This window comes from Theropithecus gelada, chromosome 5 (assembly GCF_003255815.1).
Source record: "Theropithecus gelada isolate Dixy chromosome 5, Tgel_1.0, whole genome shotgun sequence".
NCBI lineage: Eukaryota > Metazoa > Chordata > Mammalia > Primates > Cercopithecidae > Theropithecus > Theropithecus gelada.
The window spans coordinates 67,843,043-67,866,115 of record NC_037672.1 but is presented as its reverse complement, the minus strand read 5'-3'; the positions used below and the strand labels follow the sequence as shown (position 1 = coordinate 67,866,115).

The 23,073-nt window shown below is 37.3% G+C and overlaps 1 protein-coding gene across 4 annotated transcripts in view; it reads left to right on the top strand.

The window, feature by feature from the left end:
- Window positions 1-596: 596 nt before the first annotated feature.
- Window positions 597-23,073, top strand: part of MTHFD2L (methylenetetrahydrofolate dehydrogenase (NADP+ dependent) 2 like) — a 119,242-nt gene continuing 96,765 nt past the window's right edge. The window contains exons 1-4 of one of the 4 annotated variants that reach the window (XM_025386425.1): window positions 605-778; window positions 2,561-2,594; window positions 16,210-16,394; window positions 16,986-17,108. In XM_025386425.1, the coding sequence (XP_025242210.1) occupies window positions 16,241-16,394; window positions 16,986-17,108 (277 nt within the window). In that variant the 5' untranslated portion in view covers window positions 605-778; window positions 2,561-2,594; window positions 16,210-16,240. Of the gene's footprint in view, window positions 779-2,560; window positions 4,741-16,209; window positions 16,395-16,985; window positions 17,109-23,073 lie in introns of those variants that run through there. The other 3 variants (XM_025386424.1, XM_025386427.1, XM_025386426.1) reach the window with 3 other exon arrangements.

The following is a 23,073-nucleotide window of genomic DNA, read 5'->3' as shown; positions in this document are numbered from 1 at the left end:
TCGACTTGATCATAAACTCCGGAAAAGCCAGATATTGGTCAATATTTCCTTCCAAAAGTGGAGATGATAAAGTAGAAGTATAGAAATCCTAAAGTCCAGGCCTTCCTTGTTCAGCCAGGTTTTGCTCCTTCTCCACACACCTTTGTTCTTTTCTTCAGCTTCCAAGGAATCTCACAAAGGGAGCGGAACACAATGAACCTATTCTTTCCTGCTTTAAATCCAATTCCACGTAGTCACGGACACTGTTGGGCAGGATCTCTGGCTTGGTGGAAAGTGGGGCATGCTGCCTAAAGTGATTAGTTTGGAGACCTTCTCTGTGCCGTCGCTATGGGAATGCCAGCTGTGTGTGCTCTGGGTGCGGAGCGGAGTCGCCAGGCCACACCGCAAGCCTCCACATCCTCAGTTGGCCCGGGGCTTGGGTCCTGGCCCCGCCCCCTGAGGACCCGGCGCCCTGTCAGTTCCGTCCCCGGCCCTGGGAACTGCTCTTGACCCCACTCTGCGTATCTGCCGGAACCTGGCTGGCAGCGCTACTTGCTGCCCCGCCAGGCCGAGTGAGGGCGGAGCCGGGCCTCCAGCCGCGAGGACTGGAGCCGCGGGAGGTGGAGCCCCGGTCCGGAAACCAGGGATCCGCGGCCATGACGGTGCCAGTACGCGGCTTCTTGCTGCTTCGCGGCCGCCTCGGCCGAGTGCCGGCCCTGGACAGAAGCACAGCACCCTCCGTAAGGGCACCGGGAGAGCCCGGGAGCGAGTTCCGCGGCTTTCGGAGCAGCAGTGTGAGGTACGAGGGCTGCCGGCGCCGGTTGCGGAGCCGCTGGCGGTGGGAGGGCGGCGGGGGCGCGGGCGGCGCTAGCGCGCGTGGGGCCCAAGGCTTGTGGGCGGCCGCGCGGCGGCGGGCTGGGTGGAGGACCGCGTTGGCTGTGAGGTGGCCTTGCGGGTCGCGCGGTCAATTCGCAGTTACCTCAGCTCGGGAAACGAAACCGTGCTCCGCTCTGGGCTCTCGCACCAGAACGTGCCATCTTTCCAGCAGGTGCAGTTGATTTAGGAAGACATTTGAGGCACTAAGAAAAGGTACCATGAAAACACGTGGTCGGCTTTGGCTAAACATTTGTTTTTGCTTTGGTTATTTTAGTGTTTTGTAAATAAAAGAGTAGACGTTGTCCAGATGACTTACTAATGTTTGCGTTTCTGAATTCCTTTGTTAATGGTTTTGTCGAGGTCTTTTCCAACCCTAAAATTATTTATGGTTTCACAAAACCAGATATCAATGCAGATTTCTCAGTCTTTTCATGTATGGCTGTCCCTAAACCTCTGTCAGGTGATGAGACTTAGATTCATTACATCTCTTTGGACTTGGTTGCTGGGGAAGGACCATGCAAATACAAAAGGGTACGCACTCTTCTGTCTTCTACTTTGTTTGTCTTACTTGCAAAATCCGTCTTAACAAGATGAAAATATATCTTCTTGACCCAGAGCCTGTGAGTCCAGAAGAACCTCTGTTTTCAGACTTTCAGAGCTTCCAGAAATGCGCTTTCATTGCCATTTTATGTCCAAAGATTGTATCTCACTCGAGTTTTTGTATCCCCCAGTGCCCAGCACAATCCCTAGAAAAAAGCAGTGATAAACATACTGTTTATTTAATTTAAATCAATTAGCTCCCTATTGTGTACATTTAGATCTTAGTCTTGAGTGACTGAATTTAAAAATTACTTCCTATAGGGTTTGCTTCGGACATAGTTTCTAGTGACTAGGTCTTCCACAAGGATATGTGAGAAAATAACTGAATCAGAGTTGTGTAAGCTGTAGTAGGGTGGGTAAGAATGTGCCACTTAGTTTGGAACTACCAGCTAGCTCTACTACCTAGGAAAAGCAGATTCTGTAGAATTCTATTTGTATTAAAGAATTGAGGGAATTATTTGTCGTCACTCTAAATTACTTGTTTGTATTATTATTTTTTGAATTTCAGTTGTTTTAGGGGTGCTTTTCAGGGTGAGGATAACTTGTTTCAAATAGTACAACTTGATTAATTTCCCTTTGTCAGCTTGCTGTAAACAACTCCATCTCCCCATCTTCTCCATGACCTGCATACATTGAATGGAAGTCATTACAAACAACAGTTACAACCCCAAAATTTGGTTGTAGCCACTTGCTTTGTACACACACACACACACACACACCCTCAACTCATGTAGAATTCAGAACTTTTAAGGAATACGTAATGACCTCCTTATAATTTAAAATAGTTGAGTGCAAAGGTTTTGGAAAGCTATTATCCCCGTGGACGATAACAGTTACTAATTTCAGCCCGGCTGCTTTCAGTTCCACTTGATGCGTATTATAAGTATAAAAATAAGTAATATATTTTGATAGTTTTTATTTTTTAAAGACGGCAGTAGGCAAGTTAAGATAAGGCGGGGGTTTTGACGCCCTCTTTGTACTGAATACCATCTCTGAAGGTGAGGTTGGCCCCAAGGTTGAGAAACACCTGTGGACTTGTGGGTCTCGGGTGGGGAGGAATTCGGACAGTGTGTTGATGCTTATTGGTGTCTCTTTTCTCTTCTAGGACCAGCAGAGAGAAGAGATTCCATCTTCCAGAGGTTGCCACTGTCTGCCTCCCCACTTGTCCCCATCCACAGTCATCTTTTTTATATATATAGTGACACACTAGTTGTCTAGTTCTTCATAGTTAATGTGATTTAAGTCTGACATCATATCTTTTGCCATGAAATTTACACCTTAGTGTTACTCTCACTGAAAATTGCCTTTAAGTTTGATAAACTCTTATCCCAGTGATATTGACTGTTTTAAATTAACAGATGTGTCACGATTTCTGAGCTATGTAGAGCCTTAATTGAAAAAGTATCTTTGATTATTTTTTCATATTTTGGCCACATACCTATAATAATGGAATATTTATAATGCTTTTTAGTGGAGAATTTTTTTAAGTAGAATTTCAATAAATAATGTTTGATGGAGTTTGGAAGTTACCGTATTTTGAAGTATCATTTAACATTTTCCTCTCAATGAGTTTTCCTTTAAAATTTGCAATGAATTTGTTTTCCGTTTATGCATGAGAATTTAGGTCTTATTAATTGGGGGAAATTAATGTTAAAGTAGTAAATAAGCCCTTCTTGTTGCAGCTTATTGTTTCTTGAAATGAATTAACTATCCAGGCAAAAGGTTAAAAATGAAAAAAAAAGTCTTTGTAACTAAATTCTTCCCATTTTGTTGTGTGTGAGCAGTTTACAAATCAAAATGTCCTTGGTTAAAAGTCATCACCTGAGTTTGTGTGCAGTGCTTTTCAGTGTGAGAAGCCTGGTAGCAGCCCATCCCATATGGGTGGGAAGGTTATAGACCTTGCCATGCTCAAAGCAGATTTGTAGGTATCCTGCAATATGGGCACTTTCACAAACCCCGCTTTGGCGTATTCTACCTGAACTACTTATTTTAATTAACTAAATGGATATCCCAAGCATTCCATGTTTATCCTGTTGCTCAGTGAATCCTCAGATCGTTAATTTGGTAGATTCTCTTTTTTCTCCTCATCCTATTCTTTTAGCTTTAAAAAAAACTGTGTACTGCCTACACGTCTTTTGGAAGTTTCACCTTTCTCTTTGTCGCACTGGCATCAGCTTTATAATTTTTGCAGCTAGACCACATTTTTTAAAAATCTACATTTTTGGAACTAGTAAAAGATACTTATTTGTGTTATTTAAGTATTCATGTCTTTTACCATGGGTAGTTAAGTTTAATAATTAAAAAAGACACATTTTATCAGTAACAATGTTCATTTTTTTTCAGACTCTTCCCTCTACTACTTACTCTGTATTTCTGTCTCTTCTAATGACTAGGAAAGGCTGTTTCTCAAAATCATATTCTATTTAGTTGGCAAATTTGATAATGTGGTGGTGTTCCTATCTTCCTGCTATACCTGTTCTACTGAAAATGAGATATAATAGCCATCTGGCTACAATTTTGATTTCTAAGAAATTCTTACGTCATTTTAAATTCAAAAACTAAATATTTCAACATTTGGTCTCTCATAAGTTTTATTTGCTTTGTTCCAGCTGTTCAGAAATAGTGTGTTCTAATATCTCCACAATCAAGATTTTTTACTAAAATGGATCAGTAGATGAAAAAGAGGGACTAGTAGTAATTTTAGATCTCGTTAGTTAATCATGATCTTACTAATAATTTGGCAATTTCTTTAATGACCCAAATCTTTGTTGTTCAAATGCCTTGAAGTTGTTATTCTTTCATATTAGTACTCTGATGGGAGGATGAAAACAGCAGAAAGGAGCAACACCAGATGATCTTTCCATGGGCCCATACTCTTTCAAGGAATCCCACGGAACTCGTGAAATTACGCTTTGGCTTAGAGATAATTAAGTTGTGGAAGGAGGTTTAAGAGAGGCGCTTGGGTGAAATTTGAGCTGTAAATGAGTATGCTAAATTAAAGAAATGATTAGTAATAAGTGATATTTGCTGTTAAGAAATTCACTTGGGATTTGAGAAGACATTGTACATGCAAGGTAGAAAACTTTATGGTCAGAATAGAACACAATCTGAACCTAAATTAACAGTAGTGTTAAAGAATTCAGGGCAGGGTATTATCCAAGAAGGCTTAGCCAGCTGCTCCACTTAAGGTTACATCATAAGTGGTTTCTGTGTTGCTATTGTTTTTATTAGCATTTCAATGACTGCATCATGTTATATTAAATCAATTGGCCCTAACTTACCTAATCATCTTGCTGTTTTTTAATGTCTAGTTCTTGGAAAATATGTAATAATTTACTCTCAGATTGAGGCCATGTTCTTGTCAACATCATACCAACCAGGTTTGTTCACTTCATCATCTGAACTCTATGTAGGTTTCTATAATTAGGCTCATTAGAGTGTTCCTAGATCCAAAGACTATCTAAGGATCTAAAGATTCATAATTCTAAAGTGAGGGTGTGTGTATAATTTGCAACAGATGTTCTCTCTCACTTTTTTTTTTTTTTTTTTTTTTTTTTTTAATTAACTGGAACTGCAATGAATCCCATCATTCTTTTAAGGAATTCAGTTGTATTATTGAAAAAGACATTTTTCTTAATATCGAAGGAGCTCTTGATGTTAAGCACTTTGCTGAGATTTTGCACATACAGTATGTCCTTCGATCCTCACAACAACTAAAGGAGGTAGATAGACACTATTACTATCTATTTCCAGTTAACAGATTGAGAAATTGAGGCTTAAAGAAATTAAACTTGTCCAAGTTGACACAGCAAATACATGGTGACGACAAGGCCTGAACCCACATCATCTTTCCAGTGTTCTTCTCTACAGACAGTTTATAATTATTGACTTATCTCACTTTTGCTTTTTCTTCTTTTTGAAACGTTTATTAATATTAAATCTCATAGAACTTTTGTGAATCTAGAAAGCTAATTTGCATGTATATTTTACAAATTATTTTATTAGATTCCCTCAGTTTGAGATGTTCTTAACCTAGGACCTTATAGATAGAATTCAGGGGATTCATAAACTTGGATTGGAGGTGACTAACTTCTAATAAATTTAGCTTTTCTTTTTTCCATTGTCAGTGTTGGCAACAAATACATAATATCATTAGTACATGTGACTTGCTAATATAATTTACAAATACTTCAGTATCACCAAGTTGAGGCAGATACCACAAAACATCATCTGCACATCACTATTTTGTTATGGTAGTTAGACCTACCACTAGATCCTGTTATTTAATACTTTTTAAAAAAAGCATTTGATAGTATTTCAGTAAAATTCGTTTTCCTTGTAATCTGTATTTTATATTGAATGTTTAAAGGGATTGTTCTGAGAAAGAGTCCACAGGTTTCAGCAAACAGACCAAGAGCTTTTGTGGCACAAAGCTTAGCATCTAAGGTTCTTTCTGACAAAGTTCGTTTGAAAATGAATGGATATTGTTTAGGTAGTACAGAGTCAGAAAGTTAACTAATTAAAAACTGAGTATCAAGAAGAGTCATATTTAATGAAAATAAGTTATTTTACTTTTTATTGATTTGCAAATGTAATTTCTAGTAAAACTACTTCCAGATGTCAATATGGTACTTGGGGTATGAAACGAATTTTTTTTAAAGAGGCCATAAACGTAACACTTACTGGTATACATTTATTTTAACAAGATACCTCAAAAGACTCCCTATACTGGTGATTGGTTTTATTCCCTATGGAATTTTGCCGTTTTTGGGGGGTTTAATTTCTATTGTACAAACTCAAGATACCAAAGATATGCCCTAAGATGTAAAGCAATTAAACTGTATGTTAGGTCCTGGGTAGAGCTTGGAATTGTCAGTCATTGTATTAGGATTTTTCATCTTTATAGAGATAAAATGGTTCATTGCAGCTCTAGCTGAAGTTGTGGATAAAGATGAGATTGAAACTAAGATGTAGATTTTTCAAGTATACGAATTATAAAGATGTAGATTTTTCAAGTATACAAATTAAATAAACTATTGATCTTGACTAAGTTTTATTTGTTGTTATGCTACTTTTTTGTGGAAGAGTATTTTGATACATAGAAATAATCCCCCCCTTTGTTACTTTGCTCTAGTTTATTAAATACATCATTTGATTCTAACAAGCATAGATAAGGTGGTTAGTTTATTTTCTGGAAGTACAAGTAAACAAGCCCATGGAAACAGCACTAAGTGCTGAAGACTTTCTGCCTCATAATATTTCTGGTTATCGAAATATGTTTCCATCTGTTATTTAGCAGAAACTAGCAGAAAGAGCCACTTTTGCAAACCAGCCAATGAACTTTTAGCTAAATCCTCTTATGTAATGTAAGGTCAACAAGAGAGTCTTCCTATTAAGTAGATGAAGAAATTGCATGCCGTTGAGAGAAGCTAAGTTGCTTGCCTAACTTTATTATTGCTACTAATGGTGACCCAGAGCTCTGATGCTCAGGACTTCTGATTTCAGGTGAGTAATTTGTACTACATAGCGCTGCCCTGCTGCTCACTAGCTGCCACCTCCCTTCTTTAATTTTTGCCTCCTGATGAAGCCATATTTCGTGGCTAGCCCAGCAGTAGGCAGGGCTCCTTTTCTTGCAGCCTTTAGGGGAAGGTCGTTTCTGCCTTTGCGGGAAACCACCTGAGCAAGTAATGACAGGGCACATCATGTAAATAATATCTAAGGGGTCAAATGGATTTTGTTTTTGATATGCATTAATGCCAAGGTCACTATATAATTTGTTGACCAAACTAGCACATTTTTTAGAGTAAAAAGGGGCATGAATGTAATGAAAATTATATATCTGGAATATTTATTGGCTTACAAATATATTAATGAACTTATAGTTTCAAACCATTTTCAAAATTAACATTTTAAGAGATAATTTATGTCCTTATATGCTAAAATAAAAATTTATATTACATGAATATTCAGCATGAATAATTATTCCTGGTGCATATTCACTCACTTGAATCAATTTCTTAGCTGTATCTTTTAACGCCTTGATACTGATAATTTTCTGAAAAAAGTTAATAAGATCTTATGCTTTATTATTATTATTATTTTTTGAGATGAAGTCTTTCTCTGTCACCCAGGCTGGAGTGCAGTGGCGTGATCTCGGCTCACTGCAACCTCTGCCTCCTGGGTTCAAGCGATTCTCCTGCCTCAGCGTCCTGAGTAGCTGGGACTACAGGCGTGCGCCACCATTCCCAGCTAATTTTTGTATTTTTAGTAGAGACGGGGTTTCACCATGTTGGTCAGGCTGGTCTTGAACTCTAGACCTCGTGATCTGCCCGCCTCGGCCTCCCAAAGCGCTGGAATTACAGGCATGAGCCGCTGGGCCCGGCCCGTATGCTTGATTTTAAAATTAAATTTTCTGCAATTTTCTTAATAGTTGCAAATAGAATCTTTGCTTTAGACAATGGTTATTTTAGTTTTAAAAGTACTGTCTCTATAGATGCTGAAGCACACTTAAATTGCTAAATGGAACAGTCTTAATTCTACGTTTTGCACATTGAAATGGGAAGATATTTTAGCCTAAATATTTTCAAAGGTGCTATCTTGGTGTATCTTTTCAAAGTACTTTTCTTTGAGAAATACTTACATAAAGGTCATCAAATAAGTTGTTTTTGTGTATGGTTTTAAAACTAGTTTGCCATGTTTAGATATGGGAAAATTAAAGTTTTTCTCAATTATATTCCAATATTTTACAAAATAGTAATTTATTCAATGAAATTTTATTCAACAAAAAATATGAGCTCCATTAGAAGATTCTTCTCAGACATTGAACTATTAATTGCCATTATAGATGTATTTATTTACTAATTCTGCTGTACACAAAGTTCCATAAACTAGGTGGCTTGAAACAGCGGAAATCTGTTTTCACACTTCTGGAGGCTGGAAGTCTGAAATCAAAGTATCTGTAGGCCCATGCTCTGTCGACTAGCTTCTAGTTATTGCCAGCAGTCCTTTGTGTTCCTAAGGAGTTCGCAGCTGCATAACTCCAGTCTTTGCCTCTGTTGTCAAATGGTTGTCTTCCCTTCTGTGTGTATGTGTCTGTGTCTCTTCTCATAAGGACAGAAATTAAAATTACTTGTGCATTGTTTGAGCTATCATTTTTTAAATTGGTTTACTTCTTCCCTTCCTTTTGAAGAGAGAACGTTTCTGTTTGTAAGCTTTGGTTTCACTGATTACAATTCACTAAAAACTTTAAATCTGAAGGTGTCCCTACCCCCATTTAGTTTATTTGTTGAATATGTTGATTAATAGTTTCCAACAACTTTTGAAAAAAATGCAACAAGTGTTGCCCATCCCAGTGCCAGGCCCGCCCCCACAGACACAGGCAGTAGGCTACTCCTTGCAGACCCAGGCTCTAGGCCTGCACTAATGCCAGGGCAGCATCCAAGGATTCCAGCTTAGCCACTGCAGACTTAGGCATCAGGTAGAAACTCATGGACCCACACTCTAAGCCTGCCCCAGTACCAGGTCAGCCTCCATGAATTCAGGTCCAAGCCTGTCCCCAGGGACCCAGACTCTGGACCCAACCCCATGGTTCCAGGTACGAGGTCTTCTCCTGCAGATCTAGCCACCAGGCCCATTCCAGGGGACCCTGTGCCAGCCCAGTCCCTATAGACTTGGGACCAGGACCATTCCAGTGCCAGGCTGGTCCCCATGGGCTCAGCCTCAAGACCTACCCCAGTGCTGGGATGGCGCCTTTGAACCTAGGCTTCAGGTCTGTGTTTGCAGGCCCAGGCTCCAGGACTGCCCCTATATACCCAAATGACAGCCCATCCCAGTGGACCCACACACCAGATTAGCCCCCTGTGAGTTGAAGTACTAGACCCACCACCTGCTGACCTAGGCATCACCTGCCAACCAATCCAAGGGATTTAGCAACAAGCCCACCCACGGACCATGCCGGATGGCCCATCAAGAATCTCTAGACCCACTGACTGGTGAAAGGCTTTCCCTACTGAAGCCAGCTTATAAAGACTGGAATAAATGCCTACTTCTTCAAGTGATAGACACCAATGAAAGGCCACAAAGATTATGAGCCATTAGGGAAACATGACACCACAAAAAGAACAAAATAAAGTAACAATTGACATAAAGAAATGGAGAGCTACAGGCTGCCTATCCAGAGAACACAGACAACTAGACAATATCAATGATTTAAAATACTTCAAAAGGGTAAAAACAAGGTACTGTGGGAGCTCATAGCAGAGTCCCAGGGTACAGGGTTCGGAAAACATTACCAGAGTGTTTTACGAGCTGAGACTTGAGCAATGTGTGGGACAGACTTGGAAAAGTGGTTGGAGAGGTGAGAAAGAGAAGAAGGAGTTTCAGGCAGAGGGAAAATTATATGTGAAGGCCCAGAGAGAACATGGTGCAGTTCATGAATTAAAATATGACTGGTGTGTAGTGTGCGACTCACTAAGCACAGTGTTCTTTAGCAGTGAGGCTAAAGTAGCTTATGCAGAACTTTGTAACCCATAGGGAATTTGGATTTTAGTTAATTTCCCCCCCAATTTCTCATGTCAAAAATGTTGGAGTCATGTTTGCCTTCTGTTTTTCTTTTTTTCATATCCTATACCCAATCTCAGTAACTCCCAATGGTTCCACTCTCAAAATAGATTCAGAATCAGACTACTTAGCTCCTCTAAGGCTACCCCTTTGCCTAACTCCCCATCATCCCTTGCCTGTTATACTATACTAGCTTCTTAGCTGGAGTCTCCATTTCTCTACTTGATCTCATAGAGTCTATCCTCCATATTTTCACCAGTTATTTTAAAAATGAAAGTCACGTCAAAATCTCTGAATGGCTTCCTGTCTCACAGTAAAAGCCAACATCCTTTCAAAGGCCTGCAGGGCCTTATGTAATCTGATGTCTCACTCCTTCTCTGACTTCATGTCTTATCCCAGTTCACTTGTTCTTTCCACTGCAACCATTGACTTCTTGCTATTTCTCAAATATTTCAGGTATGCTCCTTGCTAAAGGCCTCCATACTTGCTGTCCACTTCCCTTGGCTTAGAATGCTTTTCTCCCAGAAATCTACATGACTTATTTCATTTCCTTCATTTCTGCCCACATGTTACCTGATTTATCAGAGAAGTGATACCTTAACCCACCCATACAAAATAACTCTGGCCCTCAGATAAGTTGTTTCTCTGCCTCATGTCACACATGATATATTAAATACCTGTTGTTTTTCAATATGCTTGTATCTTCTTCAACTAGAATATTGTTTCCATAAAAGTAGGTAATTGTTTTGCGCCCTATTATTTATATTCCCAGTGCCTAAAATAGTTTTCAGTGAATAGGAGACTTTCAACATGTATTGATTAAGTGAATAAACAATTAGCATGTGGTGAGGAGTTTTAACGAGGGAGATGATGTAATTGAATTAGAAAACAATCACTCTGGCTGCAGTATGGAAAATGGATTAGAGGAGATCAAGCCAAGCCAGAGAGAAATTTTAGGAGATGTATTATTCAGTGGCTGAACATTTGAATTGTTGCTGATGTTTAACCTATTTAGCTTTTCAAGAATTTTCATGTTGAAAATCTAATTTGTTTATGCACTAAAGTAATGAGAATGTGTGTGTTGACCAGTTCTTCCAGCACATGGACCGATACAGGCACTCTCCCATTGGACCTGCATTAATTTGAGGTTGCTTCATTTTGCTTCTTATAGTGACTCCTACAGAGCTAGGCTTGCTGAGTTCTACAGTGACTGATGGAGTCAGTTGGAGGGGCCAGTTGCTACTAAAAATGCTCAGAAACCTAACTCCTAATTTACCCATAAACACCAGCTAGCCAGGCTGTATCACGTCTGCTGTAATTAGTTAGCAAGCTGACTTAGCACCTTAGTGCTGTAATTTAAAGTAAACACTGAACAGTCTTAGACATGAGTATACATGGTACAGTTAAGTTTAATCTGTATAAAGGTGGTCTCTTTGGAGTCTGGGAATCCGTTTATGCTATTGGTCTTCCCTGACACTCTCCAGGTCATGCAGGTTACTGCCTAGGTCATAATTAGCCTGGATTATATTCAGTGATTGCCACCTTCACAGTGGCCTGTGAACAAATTATTTTGTTTAATAGTGAGTGAATCAATAATGTCAGCAGTAGCATCACTATTCACATGCTATAAAATGCAAGACAGACTTCAAATGTTTTTATATTTTAAAATAAAATATACATTCCTTACTGTGTTAGGTGAGTTCTAGTTTTTTAACAGATAAATCTGCTTCTATAATTGTGTTCTACCCTAAGAAAAATATTCCTGACACAAATTGATTTGTGGAAAGTTTTTTTTGTTATTACTTATACATGAGTTGCGCTGGAATTTGTTACTGTGTCTGCAGTACTTAGTATTTGCTAATATACAAGGTCCTTGTTATCTTAGTGCCAAAAGGCTACTTAAATGAATTCATAAAATGTCATCACCAGAAATTCGTAGGAAACAGTGAAAAAAGTTTGTTACTTTACTTTGAAAAATAAAAACCTCAAAAGTTTTATTTTATTTTAACTTGATTTGTCTATAATTATATACAAAGTATTAGAAGGTACAAAGCAGAAACTACAAAAGATCACTCAAGAAATAATAGCTAACCTGAATAGCCCTCTATATTAAGGAATTTAAGTTTGTAGGTTTAAACCTTCCCAGAAAGAAAACTCCAGAATCAGATAGCTTAATGGGTGAATCCTACCAAACATTTAAGGGAGAAAAAAAATGCCAATTCTTTATACACTCTTCTGGAAATTTGAAGAGGATAGAATTCTTCCTAACTCATTCTGTGAAGCCAGCATCATCCTGGTATCAAAGCTACTTGATAACATTATAAGAAAAGAAAACTACAAAGACCTCTTATGCACTTCGATGCAACAATTTTAACAAAATTTCAGATGAAATCCATGATAATCTGGAAAGGATAGATACATAATAACCAAGTGGGATGTATCCCAGGAATGCAAGATTGGTTTAACGTTTGAAAATTAATCAGTTACCATATTAACAGACTAACACTCGAGAAAAACATATGATCATCTCAATAGACATAAAAAACATTTGGCAATATCCTCATACAAATTCTCATCAAACTAAAAATAGACATAAATCATAAACTGAATGTATAACTTAGGCCCATAAAATGTAGAAGAAAACACTGGAGAAAACCTTTGTGACCTTGAGTTAGGCAAATATTTCTTTTATACAACACTAAAAGCATGGTCCATAAAAGGAAAAATTAATAAATTGGAGTACCTTAAAATTAAGAACTGTTCTAAAAACACAAGAGAATAGAAAGGCAAAGCACAGACTGGGAGACAATATTTCAAACGCCATATCTGATAAAGGACTTGAATCTAGGATATACAAAGAACTTCAAACATTCAAAATAGGAAACAACCTACTAAACAATGGGCAAAAGATTTAATTATTTAATTCACCAAAGAAGATCACAGATGGCAAATAAGCACATGAAAAGATGTCCAACATCAGTATTCATTAAGGGAATGTAAATTTAAAGCACAATGACATACCACCATATGTCCACTAAAATGTCAACAATTTTAAAACCTGACCATCTTAAGTGATGACAAGTATATGGAGCAACCAGAACTCATGTACTGTTTGAAGGAACACAAAGTGGTACAGTGTCTTTGTAACATGGTACAACAGTTTTTAACGTATTTAAACATACAATTACAATATGACCTTGCCATTCTACTTTGAGATATTTGCTCAAAAGAAATTAAAGCAGCCAGGAGTGGTGGCTGACACCTATAATCCCAGCGTTTTGGGAGGCCGAGAGGGGCAGATCACTTGTGGCCAGGAGTTCAAGACCAGCCTGGCCCACATAGCAAAACTCCATCTCTACTAAATATACAAAAGTTAGGCATGATGGCATATGCCTGTAATTCCAGCTACTCGGGAGGCTGAGGCATCAGAATTATTTGAACCCAGGAGGCAGAGGTTGTAGTGAGCTGAGATCTTGCCACCGAACTTCAACCTGGGTGATACATTGAGACTCTGTCCCCGCCAAAAAAAATATATTAAAGCATATGTGTTATAAAATGTTTGTAACAGCTGTATTTGTCATGATCAAAAACTGGAAAGAACCCAAATATTTGTTAATAATTACCATTGAATGGATAAACAAATATTGGTATATCCATACAATGTAATACTACTTAGCGATAAAAAAGGAATGAACCATTCAAACGTGCAACTATGTGAATTAAAAAATAATTATGCTGAGTGGAATTAGCTGGCCAAAAAGAAGTATGTAGTATTTGATTCAATTTTTATAAAATTCTTGATAATACAAACTCATATATAATGAACAAAAGAGATTAATTGTTGCCTGGAATGGTGAATTGAGGAGTGGAATCTGGCAGAGACAGGTGGAATGGAAAAATGTTAAAGGTGCACCTGGAAAGTTTTGGGAATGATAGACATGTTCATTTTCTTGATTATAGTGATGATTTCTCAGGTATATACATATATTAAAACTTGTGCACGTTAAATATGTCCAGTTTATTATACAGCAATTATACTGAATAACACAGAAATAAGACAGCAGAACAAGATTGATATATTGAATTTATCATGACATTTCATGTCTTGAAAGCTATTAAAATTTTAAGAGTAGGCAATATTAGAATCAAAAGTAGAGTTTACTTAGAATGTCTAGTTGTGATTGTATTGTCTATCCAATTTGCTCAGTTATTTACTTATAAATTATTATTGTTATTAAAATATACTCTCGTGTTAAACTAAAGTGGTTTTCAAACATGGTCATACACAAGAACCACATGTAGGAAATTATTAGACGTGCAGATTTCCAGGTTTTACCTCTACCCCCAGGAATTCTGAATTGTAGATGTGGGTTGTGGGGTCTTGGAATCTGCTGTTTCAGGCAGTTTCTGATGTGTGTATCCATAGACCACACTTGGAATTGCTTCTTAGCAGAACATTGTTTACATCAAAATTGCATGAACTGAAATGAATGCTGTGGACGACTGGTGGCCATGTTCTAATGGTGTATTTTTTATCTGGTTCTACCTATATGTCCACAGACATACTAGAGAGAGCAGTTGACTTATTTGGAAGGAACACAAAGTTTGCATTTTGTGTGTTGTTGGATATTTATAGCACCCACCCTCATTAGAAAATTAAAAGTGTACAGGTACCACAAAGAATTAAGGTTTATAAGGGCTTCCTTTCCTCCTCCTCTTTCTCTTCTGCTTCTTACTCTTTCTCCTTTTCTTCTTTTTCGTAACATTTATTGACCTACATTTGTTGTTTTTTATAGTGATCATGTTTTTACCAGGCCGTTCAATAGTGAAAAGACAGGGGCAGAAGGAAGAAGGGACCACCTTCTACTTTATCAGATACCTTTAAAAAAATAAACACCTAGTAAGAGCAATGTAATTCACCACTTTCAAGTTTGAGGTCATGGAGAGCAGAAAAGCCTTTCTGGAAAGTATTTCTTTGTGCCTTTCCAGAGATAGTTTATATCATCTATCAAACTATTACACTTCTTACCTTCTGAAATACATATAAACTGCCAGGAAGTAATCTTCTGTGGAAACTTATTCCATTAGAAATGATGCCGTTGCATCTGGGAGGAACTAAACTATCTGTTTACTGACCTGATCCCCATCATAATCAGTGACCAGCAGGGCAAGACTCACAGCTGTTGTCTGGGCCCATGCCTGGGGCCATGGAATAACATTTTTCTTTGAGTAAGTTAAAAGAGTTGTGTAGTATGAAGCTAATGACTTCAGCATCTTGTATAGAATACGCTAACCAAAAACGAACTGATTTCGCCTTAGGGTCGCAAGATTGTGGGGCTATGTGTATACACAGTGGAGTCCAGTCTTCAAGATGGTTGCCAGTTTTAACTAGGCTGTGCTGATCTGCCTCTTTAGAAAAAATAGCAGAACCTTAAATTTATGCAATGTTATAGTCTGGATTTTGGGTATGTGGTTTGATAATTTATATGAATATATAAATGTGTGTATATGTATATGCATATGTATGCATATGTGTGTATAATATATATGTTATATATATATGTAGTACATAAGTAAAACTTGTAAAGAAATGTACACTGTAGTTAGCATCTTAGTCTATTTGAGCTGCTATAACAATACCATAGACTGGTTGGCTTATACAAAAACAGAAATTTATTTCTCATAGTTCTGTAGACTGGGAAGTCCAAGGTCAATACACTAGAAGGTTCAGTGTCTGGTGTGGGCCCACTTTTTGGTTAATAGATAGCTGTCTTCATGCTATGTACTCACATGGCAGGAGGCACAAGGAAGATCTCTGAAATTTCTTAAAAGAACACTAATGTCACTTATGAGGGCTCTATCCTCGTGGTATAATCGCCACCCAAAGGACCTGCCTCCTAATATCATAACATTTGGGGTTAGGATTTCAACATATGAATTTTGAAGAGACATGCACATTCATTCTACAGCAGATAGATTATACTGTAGAACTAAATAACAGAGTTGCAATTCTTCACAAAATTATAAAATATTTATGAACCTGAAGAGTAGGTGTCACTATAATTGAAAAAAAAATCAAACTTTGGGTGCTTGGAGAATCATAGTTCTTTTGTTGATTTTTGTACCTTAAATTTGCACAGTTGAATATTTCTTATTTTCTTTTTAGTATTACATTTATTGTTTTGCTTTCCACAGACATGAAGCCATTATTATATCAGGAACTGAAATGGCCAAGCGTATCCAGAAAGAAATACAGCGAGGTGTGGAATCATGGGTTTCCCTTGGAAACAGAAGACCTCACCTCAGTATAATTTTAGTGGGAGATAACCCAGCAAGCCATACATACGTCAGGAATAAGATAAGAGCTGCTTCTGCTGTAGGTGGGTATGTGTTTTAGTTGTAATTACTACTAAATATGTTTTCTGTTTTTACTTCAAATTGTGATAATTATGAATGATAATGATCAAATAAGTGCCATTTGAATTGCATGTGTTATTATTAAAGATTATTCAGTTACCAAAGCTTTATGTTAATTTCATATGATTTTTCTTCCAATTTCTTATAGGGTTAATTCAGTGTGTTTTATATTCTATGGCAAGATATGCAAAGAATAGTTTACATCTGAAAGGCCTGCTTTCATTATATTTGCTTTAATTAAATAATAAACCTGGCTTGTTCACTCTGTTAAACTTGGCCTAATAGTTGTGTGGTAGCGATATTTTTATTCTCTTCAAATCTACTAACAGTAGGTTATCTCAAACAAGAACAAATTGTCACCTGGCATTCCAGGTCAAAGAATGCATGTGAATCAAGAGAAAACACTTGTACTATTGGAACAATCCTTCCTGATGATGCATGGAACATCAGAACCTTTCATTGCAGTAGAAATAGTCCCACACTGTGTTAGACACTATTGATGAAAAACCATATTCAGTTAGTCAAGTGACCTTCTCTGCCTGTTTTTCTTCTAGGTATTTGCAGTGAGCTCATTCTAAAACCGAAGGATGTTTCTCAGGAAGAGCTTTTAGACATAACTGATCAATTGAATATGGACCCAAGAGTCAGTGGTATATTAGTTCAGTTACCACTACCAGGTACATAATGCTCTTCTATTTATCTGGTCTTGTTAAAAGTGAAACAAAGGGCACCTTTCAACATCATATCATGATACTGCAAGTAATTTATAAAATACATTCAGAAGGGGCACTAGCTATTATAATAGTAATAGGTGTACTAGTGATTTCTGAATGATTTGTGTTTATATTGACAAAATCCTTGAAAGTAAAATATAGGCATTGGCAATACATACACTCCTTGCTTTGCACAGTAGTATGGGACCCTAAAAATGGCGATGTAAGATGAAACCAGGTAATGTGATCTTAATAATCAAAGGTAAAAACGACAATTTTCTGTGACCTTTAAAACTTCTTATCAAAGCATTAAAAACTCTCCTACTGTGGTTCATAAATGTATAGGGAAATGAATAATTAGTGAAACTAAACTAATGTTTTTTAGTACACTGTAATTTAGAACATTAGAAACATTGAGAAAGTGTATGATATCATTGCAAAAACTTGTCAGAAGTAGTTGGAACAGTGTTTGCCTTCTATCTAATTCTATAACTTATCATATGGAATGAGCATCTTTTCTATGTCTTGGTGAATTGAGCTGTTATATTCCTTTCAAAGTTTAGATTAGTTCCCAGTATTTTGCCTGTTGTACTTTAAATGTTGTGAAATTTCTCTGAGAGTTCCTTAACATTTAAAGGAACTTCAATGTGAAGTTTCACGTTGGTGTCACTTCCTCTGGGATGTTGTCGTCTTTTTTGTTACGATCACTTTCCTCATTTGTGTGGTGGATTCACCCTCATTAAGTTCCTCTGGCTGCATAACTACATCTCTCCAAAGGATTCAGTGTCAGCATTCTATGGTCAGCTATGTCTCCTACAACTCCATTTACATTAAATTAGAGTCCTATTGAAATGACTTTGTTTTTTATATTTATCAGGCTTTTTCAACATAGTACTTACCTTCGCTTTTCATGCGGGCCTAGGTTTCTCTTGTCTTTGTTTGTTGTCACCATTTTCAGATCTCCTACACACATCCAGTTTCCATCCCAGCATTATCACATTTTGTTTCTTTGCTATACTTTCACTTTTATAGGCTAATCCCCTTTGTCTATTATCAACTTTTGTAAAATATCATGTGGGTTTATCTCTGGGAAACATGGAGAAAACACACTTTTCTATCTATGTTTGAAGATTGCAAATGTGCAGTGACCAATCATTTGAAAGAAGTGCTATGATTGGTCACTGATCATCATGTCATCTGTTATTTCTCTAGTGATTTGTGGGCTAAAGAGCCAGCAGCTCTTGTGTAATTACTATGAAATTTGAAATGTGTTATTGGAGGACTAGTATCATTTAACTAAATTGTGGTTCTGACATTTGTGCATATTTAAAGTGCACAAAATGAGGACTGCAGGTATAGTATAGGTTACAATAGCTTTGTAGTTTTGAGTTCTGCAAGCTTTGATTAACAATCATGTGATGTGCAAAAAGTAAAGCTATATAATTCTATTATATGGGATCTTTATGTGGTATTAATATTTTTCTTTATCCAACAATATAATATCTTAGCATATGTTATAGCTTTTGTGCTGTTTACATTATATCAAAAATTCATACTTCTAATTCTTTTCCTCCAATATAGCTGCACTGACAAAAATCATCAAGTTGATAAGAATCTTAGAAGCTATCAGAGTTTCCCCCTGAGAAAAACGCTCTGACAGATGATGCTTAGATTAATGATGTTAAAGTTAGTATAGTGATAGTATCACTTACCTTTAAAACTAGAAAAAAAATTCAACACATGCAGCACTCTCGTATCATTGGAAAATGAGATCTAGAGAAGATCAGGAGTTTATTAACATCACAAATCTGTCCAAAAAATTTTAACAGTGTTTCTCAATTGTTTGACTCACGCAAAATGAGTCTCTTTTTGGTACTGTGTTTATCAAGCAATCTTCTTATAGTTTGCAGTTTTTGAAATTTTCTCTACTTGGCATTTGTACTTCTTGAGAGAAGACATACAAATGGCCAAAAGGTGTATGAAAATGATAAACATCACTAATTATCAAGGAAAGGCAAATTAAAACCACAATGAGATATCACCTCACACTTGTTAGGATGGCTGTTATCAAGAAAATGAGGTAAGTGTTGAGGATGTAGAGAAAAGGAACCCTTGCTCACGGCTGTTTAGAATGTAAATTGGTACAGCCATTTTAGAAAACAGCATGACAGTTCCTCAAAAAATTAAACATAGAACACCATATGATCAAAAATTCGATTTCTGTGTATATATCCAAATGACATGATATCAGTCATGTCAAAGAGATACCTGCATCCTAAAGTGATGCTGCACATTATGGCATTACTTTAAGATACATAATCAACTTTAGTGTCTATCAGTGGCTGAATGGATAAAGTAAATGTTGTTGTGTATATACGCAATGAAATAAGAATCAACTTTTTAAAAGAATAAAATCCTCTACACGCTGCTTTAAATGTGTCTCAGAGATTCTGGTACGTTGTATCTTTGTTCTCATTGGTTTCAAAGAACATCTTTATTTCTGCCTTCATTTCGTTATGTACCCAGTAGTCATTCAGGAGCAGGTTGTTCAGTTTCCATGTAGTTGAGTGGTGTTGATTGAGTTTCTTAGTAATGAATTCTAGTTTGATTGCACTGTGGTCTGAGAGACAGTTTGTTATAATTTCTGTTCTTGTACATTTGCTGAGGAATGCTTTACTTTCAATTATGTGGTCAATTTTGGAATAAGTACGATGTGGTGCTGAGAAGAATGTATATTCTGTTGATTTGGGGTGGAAAGTTCTGTAGATGTCTATTAGGTCTGCTTGGTGCAGAGATGAGTTCAATTCCTGGATATCTTTGTTAACTTTCTGTCTCGTTGATCTGTCTAATGTTGACAGTGGGGTGTTGAAGTCTCCCATTATTACTGTATGGGAGTCTAAGTCTCTTTGTAAGTTTCTAAGGACTTGCTTTATGAATCTGGGTGCTCCTGTATTGGGCGCATATATATTTAGGATAGTTAGCTCTTCCTGTTGAATTGATCCCTTTACTATTATGTAATGGCCTTCTTTGTCTCTTTTGATCTTTGATGGTTTAAAGTCTGTTTTATCAGAGACTAGTATTGCAACCCCTGCTTTTTTTTGTTCTCCATTTGCTTGGTAGATCTTCCTCCATCCCTTTATTTTGAGCCTATGTATGTCCTTGCATGTGAGATGGGTCTCCTGAATACAGCAAACTGATGGGTCTTGACTCTTTATCCAGTTTGCCAGTCTGTGTCTTTTAATTTTAGGGAAATTTATAGCACTAAATGCCCACAAGAGAAAGCAGGAAAGATCTAAAATTGACACTCTAACATCACAATTGAAAGAACTAGAGAAGCAAGAGCAAACACATTCAAAAGCTAGCAGAAGGCAAGAAATAACTAAAATCAGAGCAGAACTGAAGGAGATAGAGACACAAAAAAACCCTCCAAAAAATCAATGGATCCAGGAGTTGGTTTTTTGAAAAGATCAACAACATTGATAGACCGCTAGCAAGACTAATAAAGAAGAAAAGAGAGAAGAATCAAATAGACGCAATAAAAAATGATAAAGGGGATATCACCACCAACCCCTCAGAAATACAAACTACCATCAGAGAATACTCTAAACACCTCTACGCAAATAAATTAGAAAATCTAGAAGAAATGGATAATTTCCTGGACACTTACACTCTCCCAAGACTAAACCAGGAAGAAGTTGAATCCCTGAATAGACCAATAGCAGGCTCTGAAATTGAGGCAATAATTAATAGCCTACCAACGAAAAAAAGTCCAGGACCAGATGGATTCACAGCTGAATTCTACCAGAGGTACAAGGAGGAGCTGGTACCATTCCTTCTGAAACTATTCCAATCAATGGAAAAAGAGGGAATCCTCCCTAACTCATTTTATGGGGCCAACATCAACCTGATACCAAAGCCTGGCAGAGACACAACAAAAAAGGAGAATTTTAGACCAATATCCCTGATGAACATCCATGCAAAAATCCTCAATAAAATACTGGCAAACCGAATCCAGCAGCACATCAAAAGCTTATCCACCATAATCAAGTGGGCTTCATCCCTGGGATGCAAGGCTGGTTCAACATTCGCAAATCAATAAACATAATCCAGCATATAAACAGAACCAAAGACAAGAACCACATGATTATCTCAATAGATGCAGAAAAGGCCTTTGACAAAATTCAACAGCCCTTCATGCTAAAAACTCTCAACAAATTCGGTATTGATGGAAAGTATCTCAAAATAATAAGAGCTATTTATGACAAACCCACAGCCAATATCATACTGAATGGGCAAAAACTGGAAGCATTCCCTTTGAAAACTGGCACAAGACAGGGATGCCCTCTCTCACCACTCCTATTCAACATAGTGTTGGAAGTTCTGGCTAGGGCAATCAGGCAAGAGAAAGAAATCAAGAGTATTCAGTTAGGAAAAGAAGAAGTCAAACTGTCCCTGTTTGCAGATGACATGATTGTATGTTTAGAAAACCCCATCATCTCAGCCCAAAATCTCCTTAAGCTGATAAGCAACTTCAGCAAAGTCTCAGGATACAAAATTAATGTGCAGAAATCACAAGCATTCTTATACACCAGTAATAGACAAACAGAGAACCAAATCATGAATGAACTTCCATTCACAATTGCTTCAAAGAGAATAAAATACCTAGGAATCCAACTTACAAGGGATGTAAAGGACCTCTTCAAGGAGAACTACAAACCACTGCTCAGTGAAATAAAAGAGAACACAAACAAATGGAAGAACATACCATGCTCATGGATAGGAAGAATCAATATTGTGAAAGTGGCCATACTGCCCAAGGTAATTTATAGATTCAATGCCATCCCCATCAAGCTACCAATGACTTTCTTCACAGAATTGGAAAAAACTGCTTTAAAGTTCATATGGAACCAAAAAAGAGCCCGCATTGCCAAGACAATCCTAAGTCAAAAGAACAAAGCTGGAGGCATCACGCTACCTGACTTCAAACTATACTACAAGGCTATAGTAATGAAAACAGCATGGTACTGGTACCAAAACAGAGATATAGACCAATGGAACAGAACAGAGTCCTCAGAAATAATACCACACATCTACAGCCATCTGATCTTTGACAAACCTGTGAAAAACAAGAAATGGGGAAAGGATTCCCTATTTAATAAATGGTGCTGGGAAAATTGGCTAGCCATAAGTAGAAAGCTGAAACTGGATCCTTTCCTTACTCCTTATACGAAAATTAATTCAAGATGGATTAGAGATTTAAATGTTAGACCTAATACCATAAAAACCCTAGAAGAAAACCTAGGTAATACCATTCAGGACATAGGCATGGGCAAGGACTTCATGTCTAAAACACCAAAAGCAATGGCAACAAAAGCCAAAATTGACAAATGGGATCTAATTAAACTAAAGAGCTTCTGCACAGCAAAAGAAACTACCATCAGAGTGAACAGGCAACCTACAAAATGGGAGAAAATGTTTGCAAACTGTCCATCTGACAAAGGGCTAATATCCAGAACCTACAAAGAACTCAAACACATTTACAAGAAAAAAACCAAACAACCCCATCAAAAAGTGGGCAAAGGATATGAACAGACATTTCTCAAAAGAAGACATGCTTACAGCCAAAAGACATATGAAAAAATGCTCATCATCACTGGCCATCAGAGAAATGCAAATCGAAACCACAATGAGATACCATCTCACACCAGTTAGAATGGCAATCATTAAAAAGTCAGGAAACAACAGGTGCTGGAGAAGACGTGGAGAAATAGGAACACTTTTACACTGTTGGTGGGATTGTAAACTAGTTCAACCATTATGGAAAACAGTATGGCGATTCCTCAAAGATCTAGAACTAGAAGTACCATATGACCCAGCCATTCCATTAGTGGGTATATACCCAAAGGATTATAAATCATGCTGCTATAAA